Here is a 13,548-nt window from a genome sequence, read left to right as displayed (position 1 = left end):
ATACCACCAACTTTGGTATAATCTGCAAACGTACTGACCACGCCTTCTACATTCTCATCCAAATCATTTATCTAAATAACAAACAAAAGGGGACCCAGAACTGATCCCTGTGGAGCACTGCTGGTCACAGGCCTCCAGTCCAAAAACAACCCTCCACCATTACTCTCTTCATCTCAAACAATGAAAATAAAGGTTAAAGTAATGAGTCATAGAATCCCCAGTGTGTAAGCAAGCAATTCAGCCCATCAATTCCACACCGACCCTCCCAGGAGCATACAGACCAACCCCCTACCTTATCCCTGTAACACTGCATTTCCCATGGCTAACCCACCTAACCTACACATCCCTGGACACTATGGACAATTTAGCATGGCCAATCCACCCAACCTACACATCGTTGGACTATGGGAAGAAACTGGAGCACAAACAGGAAATGCATGCCGATACAGGGAGAACGTGCAAACTCCACACACAGTTGTCCAAGGCTGGAATTGAACCCCAGTCCCTGGCACTGTGAGGTCTAAATAAATAACACTTAAGTCACCGTAAATGAACAAGGATAAAATGTAAACTGCTAAGATAATGAAGGTCTATTTGATGAGACGGTGAGAGCTTGAGAAGGATGATAAATAAAGTTAAAACAGAAACTGTTGGCAATTTTAGAATGTCCATGAGCTGTGAAGAGAAATACAATTAAGATTAAAACAGAGGACAGATTGTTCTATTCTCCATTGGATGCTGCCTGAATTGCTGTACTCTTCCAGCACCACTGATCCAGAATCTGGTTTCCAGCATCTGCAGTTATTGTTTTTACCTCGTTGATTTTAACCCTACTGCGAATCCTCTTGCAAGGATGCCTGCCTTGAAGAAGTTTTCCTCCTCTCTACAAGAATCTCAGGGAGCCCTCTCCCACTGCAACTCCCAGGTCATTTCCTCTGCCCTGAAGCTCTTCAAACATGGCGTGAAACAAACTCGGTACCACAGCCACATTTGCTTCCTCAGTGCATGCCTTCGTAACCAACTCATCCCACACGGACTCCAGACCACCTTTAAACCAGCAGAGTTCGGACCCGAACAGGACAAACAGTACAGAGTACAGGTTCAAAAACAGCAGCAACAGTTCTCCTTCAAGATCCTCCGCTCCACGCTTGCAGCAATGTGCCGGCACCTAACCTCTCTACAGTCATCCCTGCCTCAGCTGAGGGCCACACTCTCTCAGAATTGCAAAGGACCCACTCTGTAGTACATCCTCAGGAGAATTCATAGTCTCAACAAACAGTAATTCAATTCCATCTCAAACATCAAAAACTGTAAGTACAACAAACTTTTATCCACCCACCTCCATAACCAGCGCTCCTCAAACATTCCAGAAGATTCCCCTGGCCTCGGAAACGCCATTAGCCATGCGGCTGATGCAGCTACCACCCCCACGCTGATTGATGATGTCACTTCCGCCCCATCATGGCCACTCCCACAGCCACTTCCGGCCCTCACATCATCGCCGATGCCACACGCTCAGTGACTTCCGCCACCCCTACTGCCGTGTCTGCCACCACTTCCGTCCCCATCAGCGCCACTCACCTGCATTCTGCTGACAAGCCCCCCACAGACCCCACTGTCACTATCCCCACCCCCCAGAACCCCGAGGGGAACACTACCCCTGCTCATGCCTCCACCCCCATTCCCCCCCACCATCACACCCACTCCAGCCCTGGCTCCGACCCCACTCCCAGCTCCACACCCACACCAGATCCCAGATCCCAGCTCCCAGCCCTGCCGAGTTTTCACCATCCCTCCAGACCTCCCACTCACTGAGGACGAACGATCAGTCCTCAGCAAAGGACCCACCTTCATCCCCCTCCGTCCACGCATCAATGAATTTAATACACGACGTGACATCGAACACTTCTTCCGTCGCCTCCGCCTCCGAGCTTACTTTCACAATCAGGACTCCCGCCCACCTTCCGAGGACCCCTTCGCCCACCTCCAACACACTGCATCCACCTGGACACCCTGCACTGGCCTATTACCTGCCCTCGACCTCTTCATTTCCAACTGCCGCCGGGACATTAACCGCCTCAACCTGTCGACCCCCCTCCCCCACTCCAACCTTTCACCCTCACAACGCGCAGCCCTCCAATCCCTCTGCTCTAATCCCAACCTCACCATTAAGTCAGCGGATAAAGGGGGCGCAGTGGTAGTCTGGCGCACTGACCTCTACACCACTGAAGCCAAACGCCAACTCGAGGCCACCTCTTCCTACTACCCCCTCGACCATGACCCCACCCCCCATCACCAAACCATCATCTCCCAGACCATTCAGAACCTCATCACCTCAGGAGATCTCCCACCCACAGCTTCCAACCTCATAGTCCGGGAACCCCGCACTGCCCAGTTCTACCTCCTTTCCAAGATCCACAAGCCTGACCACCCTGGCCAACCCATTGTCTCAGCATGCTCCTGCCCCACTGAACTCATCTCTACCTACCTCGACACTGTCCTATCCCCCCTAGTCCAGGAACTCCCCACATACGTTCGAGACACCACCCACGCTCTCCACCTCCTCCAAGATTTCCGTTTCCCCGGCCCCCAACGCCTCATCTTCACCATTGATATCCAATCCCTCTACACCTCCATCCGCCATGATCAGGGCCTCCAAGCCCTCCGTTTTCTCCTCTCCAGACGTCCCCAACAGTACCCTTCCACCGACACTCTCATTCGTTTGGCCGAACTGGTCCTCACCCTTAACAATTTCTCCTTTGAATCCTTGACACTGACATTTTTTACAAACCCAACGACTCCCACAGCTACCTGGATTACACCTCTTCCCATCCTATCTCTTGCAAAAATGCCATCCCTTATTCCCAATTCCTCCGCCTCCGCCGTATCTGCTCCCAGGAGGACCAGTTCCACCATAGAACACACTAGATGGCCTCCTTCTTTAGAGACCGCAATTTCCCTTCCCACGTGGTTAAAGATGCCCTCCAATGCATCTCGTCCACATCCCGCATCTCCGCCCTCAGACCCCACCCCTCCAACCGTAACAAGGACAGAACGCCCCTCGTGCTCACCTTCCACCCTACAAACCTCCGCATAAACCAAATCATCCGCCGACATTTCCGCCACCTCCAAAAAGACCCCACCACCAGGGATATATTTTCCTCCCCACCCCTTTCCACCTTCCGCAAAGACCGTTCCCTCCGTGACTACCTGGTCAGGTCCACGCCCCCCTACAACCCACCCTCCCATCCTGGCACTTTCCCCTGCCACCGCAGGAACTGTAAAACCTGTGCCCACACCTCCTCCCTCACCTCTATCCAAGGCCCTAAAGGAGCCTTCCACATCTATCAAAGTTTTACCTGCACATCCACCAATATCATTTATTGTATCCGTTGCTCCCGATGCGGTCTCCTCTACATTGGGGAGACTGGGCGCCTCCTAGCAGAGCGCTTTAGGGAACATCTCCGAGACACCCGCACCAATTAACCAAACCACCCCGTGGCCCAACATTTCAACTCCCCCTCCCACTCTGCCGAGGACATGGAGGTCCTGGGCCTCCTTCACCGCTGCTCCCTCACCAGCAGACGCCTGGAGGAAGAACGCCTCATCTTCCACCTCGGAATACTTCAACCCCAGGGCATCAATGTGGACTTCAACAGCTTCCTCATTTCCCTTCCCTCACCTCATCCTAGTTTCAAACTTCCAGCTCCGCACTGTCCCCTTGACTTGTCCGACCTGCCTAGCTCCTTTTCCACCTATCCACTCCATCCTCTCCTCCCTGACCTATCACCTTCATCTCCTCCCCTACTCACCCATTGTACTCTATGCTACTCTCTCCCCACCCCCACCCTCCCCTAGCTTATCTCTCCACGCTTCAGGCTCTCTGCCTTTATTCCTGATGAAGGGCTTTTGCCCGAAACGTCGATTTCGCTGCTCGTTGGATGCTGCCTGAATTGCTGTGCTCTTCCAGCACCACTGATCCAGAATCTGGTTTCCAGCGTCTGCAGTTATTGTTTTTACCTCTATTCTCCACACTACCCTCTTAGCATCATCTTCCATAAATGTTGTTGCTAGAAAATGAAACAATTGCCTTCGCACAAGACATTACCAAAGCACCCTATAATAACTTCTGCTGTGAAGAAAATGAAGAATGAAGCCAACAGTTCAACGCAGTGATGCTAATTTTTAGACCGGAGGCATCAGGACAAATGAGACATGGCTGTAGATGTTTCTGTTAGGAACCCACTGTAATTGTACGCGGGACCAAATATAGGGAGGTGAGAGTGAATGGAAGGAGAACTGAAGGACACATACACAAAGTAAAATAGTCATGTAATTGTTATTTCCAATGTAGCGGTTTTATTTAATGTGGCCCATTTTACTGATCAATTATGTTGTGATCCATTGACTGGATTAGCTGGATGAGGCTGGGATGCAACTTTATTACAGTTTTGCCACAGCCATATCTAGGGTGAACAACTCAGCAGAGTCCAGAAATATAACTCAGGAAAAAAGAAACCTTGGGAATGATTTAGAAAATACTGAAAATATTCTTTTCAGTATAGTAAAATATTAATGAGAAAATGTCAAAAATGGAAAAATGGAAAGTGCAGTGCCTTTCCATTCACTGCTGGAACCACAACAACTTACAGGCAACTTTTATTTAACCAATGCTTGTATCTGTGTATGGCAAAATAGGACAGGCAGTAGAATCAGAAGTGTCCCTTCAGAGGGTAGAACAAAAATAAAAAAATACATTTTGTCTGCACTAAAGGAATGTAACATATTACTAAGTGGATGATTAAAATAACAACCGTACTTCAGGAATGGTGCTGAAATAACTTCAGATGAAATTGATATCGACAAAGTATTAGTTCGTGGAGTCATAGAGATGTACAGCATGGAAACAGACCCTTCAGTCCACACCATCCCTGCCAACCAGATAGCCCAGCCCAAGCTAGTCCCATCTGCCAGCACCTGGCCCATACCCCTCCAAACCTTCCTATTCATATACCCATCCAAATGCCTTTTAAAATGTTGCAATTGTATCAGCCTTCACCACTTCCTCTGGCAGCTCATTCCATACCCGTACCACTCTCTGTGTGAAAAAGTTGTCCCTTAGGTCTCTTTTATATCTTTCTCCTCTCACCCTAAACTTATGCCCTCTGGCTCTGGACTCCCCGACCCCAGGGGAAAGACTTTGACTATTTATCATATCCATCCTCCTCATAACGAGTTTTGAGAAGATTTGTAGCTCAGATTGAGGTTTTCGATGTAGGTTTGCTTGCTGAGCTGAAAGGTTCATTTCCAGACATCACCAATCCAAAGAAACCCAAATATATAAATAGAAAGCATGAATTTTCAGCATTGCTTTGCATGAGCCCCACTGAAGATGTTACCTAGTAAGGTAACGAAACGTCTGGAAATGAACCTTTCAGCTCAGTGAGCAAACCTACATCCAAAATGCCCCTCATCATTTTGTAAACCTCTATAAGGTCACCCCTCAGTCTCCGACACTCCAGAGAAAACAGCCCCAGGCTTTTCAGTCTCTCCTTATAGCTCAAATCCTCCAACCCTGGCAACATCCTTGTAAATCTTTTCTGAACCCTTTCACGTTTCACAATATCTTTCCCATAGGAAGGAAACCAGAATTGCATGCAATATTCCAACAGTGGCCTAACCAATGTCCTGTACAGCCGCAACATGCCCTCCCAACTCCTGTACTCAGTACCCTGACCAATAAAGGAAAGCATACCAAACACCTTCTTCACTGTCCTATCTACCTGTGACTCCACTTTCAAGGAGCTATGAACCTGCACTCCAAGGTCTCCTTGTTCAGCAACACTACCTAGGACCTTACCATTAAGGGGAACCTTGTCGAACGCCTTACTGAAGTCCATATAGATCACATCTACCACTCTGCCCTCATCAATCCTCTTTGTTACTTCTTCAAAAAACTCAATCAAGTTTGTGAGACATGATTTTCCATGCACAAAGCCATGTTGACTATCCCGAATCAGTCCTTGTCTTTCCAAATACATGTACAGCCTATCCCTCAGAATTCCCTCCAACAACTTGCCCACCACCAAGGTCAGACTCACTGGTCTACAGTTCCCTGGCTTGTCCTTACCACCATTCTTAAACAGTGGCACCACGTTAACCAACCTCCAGTCTTCCAGCACCTCACCTGTGACTCAACATTAACTATGCCCAACAATTGCAAAGTATTAATCAATAAAACTGATAGGCTGTGGAGTTCAGTGAGGGCCCTGAAATGTTAACTCTAGATATGCTTGACCTGCTAAGTGCAGCAAGAATTTCCTGGTTTTTATTTCAGCTTTCCAGCATTTTGACCATGTAGAAGCTACAGCAGGTAATAATACACCTTTATTGTGTTCACACTTTCTGGTAGCTTTGGTCATTAGGAAGGCATGTAACAACTGGTAGTAGTAGAGAAAAGAGACACTAGCTTCATCCAAAGTCTGAGGGCTCTTATCAGAAATCCTGGATGAATCAACCTGGAAAGAAAGCAATTTTAAATCGAGATATCTAACAATCTTACAGATTTTTGTTTTTTTAAAAAAATTATTACCATGAACGTTTCTGTGGGAATATACACCAGAGACACAGACTTGAAATTAACAAGGCTATTTTTAGAATAGACGTCAGGAATTTCTTCTTCATTCGTTTGAGCACTTTACATATGGAATAAACTTCCACATGTAACGGGGGGGGGGGGGGGGGAAGGTCTGGATGGGTGATCAAGGATCAAGCGATCAAGGAAATTTAAATCACTGTATCAAACACAGGAGGAAAAAGAAAGTGCAGAACATATTTCGCAGGTAACATCCTCCTACATGGAAGATTGCCAGAGGCACATCATGAGGATTTATTATAATTAAAATGGCCTTAACTGCAGCATGCACGGTTGGTATATGTTAGAGAAAGGGGGAGGGGAAAAGACTTTTCACAACTTTAATTACGATTCAAAACGACACACTTGATGATTGTTACATTTTATCATTGTAAGATCAGTTGCACTCAAAAATACCAAGTAATAAATATCTTACCTTTTAAATACGTACTGGGGACATAAATACCCTATCAGTGAAACTCTTATCAAATCCCAGTAAAACATGCGATCTCAGTATCGTTTCAACTAAACTAACATCCAAAGATTTAAGAATGGTTGGCTGGAGTAGTGCAAGCAAAACATGCAAAACAGCCTGCATAAACATGTCGAACCCAAATTCGTTTCACAACAGGAAAAAACATAGCTCTTGGAAAATTCATCGGACGCTCGGCTGGTTAAATGAGCTAATCAAATAGATATATAAATATATTATAAACCTACCTGCCCAGACTAAAGAACACAGGGCGAGACTGAAAACGGTAGCGAGCTGTAAACAATTACTGCAACCCATTGTGCTGCCTGACTGAGCAACTTTCCAAGGACAATAACCTTCAGCACTTCCTGCTGGCTCGCTCGAGTGCGCACGCGCGGCGCACCTTCGCCCGCTTCACCTGTCGGTGCAGGTAGGCGGCAGACAGTCAGAGTCAGCTGGGAAGGCCCCACTCTCCAGGTACAGGTAAACGGGCAGGGGAGCCAGTGTAACCCTCCCATCTCACTTTCAGAGATGTCCCTTGGTTTGTTGAATGCAGGTTAGTGTTTTTCTCCTGGAGGGTAGAAGTCCCATAAAAACCAATGCACATTATAAATGATAATGGGGAAAAATAAAAAGGTCCATGGCTGTGATCCAAATCCAACCACTTCTTCATTTCTTACCTGATACGTTGTAACAATGACTACACTTTATTAGGTAATTTACTGACTGTGAAACACTTAAAGACATACTAAGGCCATGAAGGTGCTATTGAAATGAAAGTTATTTATTTTGCTATTCTAACAATTGTTCCAGACCCAACTACAATTTGAATTACTTTTCTACCCCCAAAGAATTCTAATCCACTTACCTCCTAATATTTAAATAATTCCTAAATTGTACTAGCATATCAGCAGGGAGCTGAGGAGTGAAAGGTTTAAGTCAATAAGTTGTCTGACTGATATTGGATTAAGAATAAGGATGTTAAGACAGTGTCACACCAAAAGCCATTTTAGGTCAGTCAACATAAGGCTGATGGTGAATAGGACTTTGTATGAATTTGAGTATGGGTCGTGGAATTTTGGATGAGCTGAAGTTTGTGGAAGCTGCAAAGTGGAACACAAGGAAAGAGAGCATTGGAAGAGATGAGTCGTGAGATAAGGAAAAGCACAAAAGGTGATCTAGCAAGCGAGCTGAGACAGGGGTTGTGACACAGTATTATTGTTTGGAGAAATGCAATTATACCCTTAGTGTACTTGCTGTCTTGCTGTAGCCATATGACCGCTACCTCTGTAAGTGCCTTGTGCACAGTTTGCAGGAATTGTAAAACCCAAATCACTTGAAACATGGTGTGAGAGTGGTGTGCCTGGAGATACATGAGTTTTCAGAGCTATAGGAGGGCAAGTTACTAAACAAAACAGCAAATAAATTTTATAAAGGAGAAAAATGTACAATTTTGAATTAGTGGACGAGTCAAAATGGCAGAGTATTTTCCACTCCCTGCAGCGGTAGGAATTAGATTTCTTCCCTCTTGGCAAAATTATGTAAATGCAACACAATTAATTTACAAACCTCAGCATGTAAAAATTGTAACCCTGTTGGGGGGAAGATGGTTACAAGCTGCAACCTGCATTTCATTGAGGAACAGAAAGCCAGACTGCAGAGATTTTGCAAGCTTTCAAGACACATTAACTTTATATTATTTATGAAAGGAATTTGATCAACATCAGGCTCAAGGAGAGAGGGAGTAGTAACAAACTTGTGACTGTGCTGAAATATCAACTGAATCCTGAGAATTTGGATAACTGAGACATTATCTCATCAGGGATAAGGGCTCCTGTAGTGACAGCATGACTGCTGAGAAAGGAGAAACATACTCTCCAGAAAGCTATCACGTGTAGAAGCTCTATGATTGCCAGTCATCAGCCAGAGCCTATAAATGAGAGAACAGAAGAGACTTTGTATAATGCTGAGAGACATACCAGACTGAATAAGAACAGCAGATTGGGAAAAAAGAAGAAATATTTGGAGAAGAGTAAGAAGAAAGATGAAGGCCTGAGGACAGGGTGTGAATATTGTGGAGGACATCACAAAAGAAAGTATGCACAATGTGGGAAAAACCGTGCTTTAACTACAAAACGTTGAATCAGTTTGCATGCAAGAGCTTAGCCAGACCAAGCTGATACAATTAAACATGTCCAGAGATGATGCATAGCTTGTGACTGTTGGAATGATGGCTTCAGTTGGAGATCATCAAATGATTGTGAAGTGTCACTTTGTTTCACAAAAAACCATGCCTTCATGGATCTGTGTGAAGTTGCTCAAGATGGTGACCAAAACATTGGTTAGACCACTTTTGGAATATTGTGTGCAATTCGGGTCTCCCTGCTATAGGAAGGATGTTGTGAAACTTGAAAGGGTTCAGAAAAGATTTACAAGGGTGTTTCCAAGTTTGAAGAGTTTGAACTAAAGGGAGCAGCTGAACAGGCTGGAACTGTTTTCTCTGGAGGTTTGGAGTCTGAGGGCTGACCTTATAGAGGTTTATAAAATCATAAGAGGCATAGATAAGGTAAATAGACAAGTCTTTTCCCTGGGGTGGGGGAGTCCAGAACTAGAGGGCATAGGTTTAGGGTGAGAGGGGAAAGATTTAAAAGGGACCTAAGGGACAACGTTTTCACACAGAAGGCAGTGTGTGTATGGAAAGAGCTGCCAGAGGAAGTGGTGGAGGCTGGTACAATTACAACATTTAAAAGGCATCAGGATGGGTATATGAATATGAAGGGTTTAAAGGGATATGGGCCAAGTGCTGGCAAATGGGACTAGATTAATTTAGGATATCTGATTGGCATGAATGAGTTGGACTGAAAGGTCTGTTTCTGTGATGTACATTTCTATGACTTGAAAATAAGGTTGAAGCTATATGATAAATGGTATGCATCATAAAGGGGTGAAATGGAGCTCAAAGCCCAATACAAAGTGAAAAATTGGAGTTCTGGAATGTAGACATTAAGCAAAATCTATCATCTGAGCTGAAAATAATCTAATGCTTGGAATAGTAACCCTAAATGTGCTGGAAGAGTTCTGCAGTGTTTCAAAGGTCATAAATTATTGATTACTGAACAGATTTTAGGAGATTAGAGATTTTTTTTGTTTACAGGTACTGGAAGTATGTGAGAGACCAATACTACACCTGTCAAAGACAGTTCCAGCTGCCCTTAAGTCCAGCCTGAAAGACAAGCTAGAGGAGCTGAAAGGGAAAGGAGCATCAAAGAAAATGACAACTCCTTCAAGCCCTCCAACAGCAACAGAGAGACGGAGGAGCAGATTGAGTCATTTGGATTTTGGAAAGATGCAGAAGTAACAGGGTTGGTGTAATCAATGACTTTAACTTCCCTAACATTGGAAACTACTTAGTTCAAATAGTTTGGATGTAGCAGTTTTTGCCAAGTGTATCCAGGAAGGGTTTCTGATGCAATATGTAGATAGGCTGACTAGAGGGGAGGAGAAAATGAGGACTGCAGATGCTGGAGATTAGCGTCATTCCTGATGAAGTGCTTATGCTCGAAATGGAGACTCTCCACCTCAGATGCTGCCTGACCGGTGCTTTTCCAGCACCATACTATTTGACTAGAGAGGAGGCCATATTGGATATGGTGCTTGGCAACGAACTATGCCAGGTGTCAGATATCTCAGTGTGAGAGCATTTCAGTGATAGTGATCACATCTGTCTGACCTTTACAATACTCATGGAGAGGGATAGGAGCAGACTGTATATGCAAGTATTTAATTGGGGGAGGGGGAATCTATCAAGCCAATCTGAGGAAGGTGTTGCCCAAGTACCACCTGAACATTACCTGCCCCACCAGGGGCCCGAACATTTTAGACCACTGCTGCACCACTGTGAAGGATGTCTACCGCTCCATCCACTGACCTCATTTTGGGAACTCCGACCACAATGCCGTGCTTCTTCTCCCAGCTTACAGGCAAGAGCTCAAGCAGGAGATTCCCTTGCGGATTCAGGTCCAATGCTGGTCGGAGGAGGCAGAAGATCAACTCCGGTGCTGACTGGAATTCGCTGATTGGGCCATGATCAAACAGTCCACAGGTACCTTGGACAAGTACACCACCACTGTCACAGACTTTATCAGCAAGTGTGTGGAGGACTGCATACCGAGGAGGTCAATCCAGGTGTTCCCCAACAGAAAACCCTGAATGAATCAGGATATACAGAACCTGCTAAAAACTAGACGTGAGGCCTTCAAATCAGGAGACCCACTCAAATATAAGGAATCCAATTATGACCTTCGAGGAGCCATTAAGACAGCCAAGGACCAATACCGAACCAAACTAGAGCCCAGACAGACAATCGGCGACAATGGCAAGGACTGAATTACATCACAGATTCTAAAAAGAGACAGTACTAGATAGCAGACAATGACACAGCCCTCCCAGATTGTCTCAACGCCTTCTATGCTCATTTTGAGCAGAATTTAAGCAGAGAGGTAACACCTATTCCAATAAGTCCTGACGAACCCATCCCAACAGTCACTGCATCAGAGGTCAGATCAGTTTTCCTTCATATGAATCAAAGGAAAGCAATGGGACCAGACGGAGTACCAGGCCGTGCACTGAGAGCATGCACATATCAACTGGCAGAGATCTTCTCGGACATCTTCAACCTCTCCCGGCAGTGGGCTACTGTTCCTGCCTGTTTCAAGAGGGCCAACGTCATCCTTGTGGCTAAGAAGGCTCATGCAGCATGTCTCAATGACTACCGCCCAGTGGCCCTAACTTTGATGGTCATGTAGTGCTTTGAAAGGCTGGTCATGGCATTAATCAACTCCTGCCATCCCACTACTCTTGACGCACTCCAATTTGCCTATTGGACCAACAGATCCATGTCAGATGCTATATCAGTTGCCCTTCACTCCTCCCTAGAACATCTTGACACCAAGAACAGCTATGTAAGAATCCTACTCATTGACTACAGTTCAGCTTTCAACAAAATTATCCCCTCGAGACTGATTACTAAACAGTTTCCTGACTCACAGGCCACAATCGGTGAAGATTGGGGACAATATTTCATAGACACTAACACTACAATTGCAACATTTAAAAAGGCATCTGGATGGGTATATGAATAGAAAGGGTTTGAAGGGATATGGGCCAGGTCCCGGCAGGTGGGACTAGATTAGGTTGGGATATCTGGTCGGCATGGATGAGTTGGACCAAAGGGTCTGTTTCCTTGCTGTACATCTCTGTGACTCTATGACTCGACACTGGAGTCCCCCAGGGGTGTGTACTCAGCCCCCTACTGTGCTCACTGTATACCCATGACTGCATCACCAAATACCAGACTAATGCCATTTACAAGTTTGCTGATGACACCACCATAGTCAGTCGAATCTCAGATGGCGACAAAACAGACTACAGATGGGGGGGAGGAAGACCTGGAAAAATGGTGCACTGAGAACAACCTAGCTCACAATACAAGCAAAACCAAGGAACTCATTATTGACACATTAACAACACAGAGATGGAACGAGTGGAGAGTGTCAACTCCTGGGAATGGTCATCCACAACAAGCTTTCTTGGACTCTTCATGTGGACGCACTGGTTACAAAGGCCCAACAATGTCTCCTCCTTTTCAGGCAGCTGAGGAAATTTGGCATGTCTGTGAATACCCTTGCCAACTTTTATAGGTGTGCCATTGAGATCATTCTGTCTGGATGTATCACTACCTGGTATGGCAACTGTACCATTCAAGATAGGAGACGGTTACAGAGATTGGTGAACTCGGCTTGGACAATCACAAAGGCCAACCTCCCATCTACAGAATCCATCTGCCAGGCTCGCTGTCAAGGAAAGGCTGCCAGCATTCTTAAAGATCCATCCCACCCTGGCAATGTTTTTCTACAACCTCTACCATTGGGAACATAGAACATAGAAGAATATAGCGCAGTACAGGCCCTTCGGCCCTCGATGTTGCGCCGATCCAAGCCCACCTAATCTACACTAGCCCACTATCCTCCATATGCCTATCCAATGCCCGCTTAAATGCCCATAATGAGGGACAGTCCACCACTGCTACTGGCAGGGCATTCCATGAACTCACGACTCGCTGAGTAAAGAACCTACCCCTAACATCTGTCCTATACCTACTCCCCCTTAATTTAAAGCTATGGCCCCTTGTAATAGCTGACTCCATACGTGGAAAAAGATTCTCACTGTCGACCCTATCTAAACCCCTAATCATCTTGTACACCTCTATCAAGTCACCCCTAAACCTTCTTTTCTCCAATGAAAACAACCCCAAGTGCCTCAGCCTTTCCTCATACGATATTCCTACCATACCAGGCAACATCCTGGTAAACCTCCTCTGCACCCGTTCCAGTGCCTCCACATCCTTCCTATAGTATGGCGACCAAAACTGCACACAATGCTC

General features: G+C 45.8%; 1 protein-coding gene across 5 annotated transcripts in view; it reads right to left on the bottom strand.

Moving 5' to 3' along the window:
* Window positions 1–7,473, bottom strand: part of vsig10 (V-set and immunoglobulin domain containing 10) — a 40,312-nt gene extending 32,839 nt beyond the window's left edge. For all 5 annotated transcript variants that reach the window (XR_015761271.1, XR_015761272.1, XM_043715864.2 and 2 more), the window contains exon 1: window positions 7,355–7,473. Coding sequence is in view for 3 of the 5 variants with exons in the window: in XM_043715864.2 (XP_043571799.1) it covers window positions 7,355–7,424 (70 nt within the window). In the remaining 2 variants the exon portion in view is untranslated. The remainder of the gene's footprint in view (window positions 1–7,354) is intronic.
* Window positions 7,474–13,548: the final 6,075 nt, after the last annotated feature.

Source organism: Chiloscyllium plagiosum, unplaced genomic scaffold (assembly GCF_037043375.1).
Source record: "Chiloscyllium plagiosum isolate Xiang-an unplaced genomic scaffold, Cpla_swu_hap1 HiC_scaffold_24, whole genome shotgun sequence".
In the NCBI taxonomy this organism is placed as follows: domain Eukaryota; kingdom Metazoa; phylum Chordata; class Chondrichthyes; order Orectolobiformes; family Hemiscylliidae; genus Chiloscyllium; species Chiloscyllium plagiosum.
Note: the sequence above shows the minus strand (reverse complement) of the source record. Positions and strands in the feature narration are given on the sequence as shown.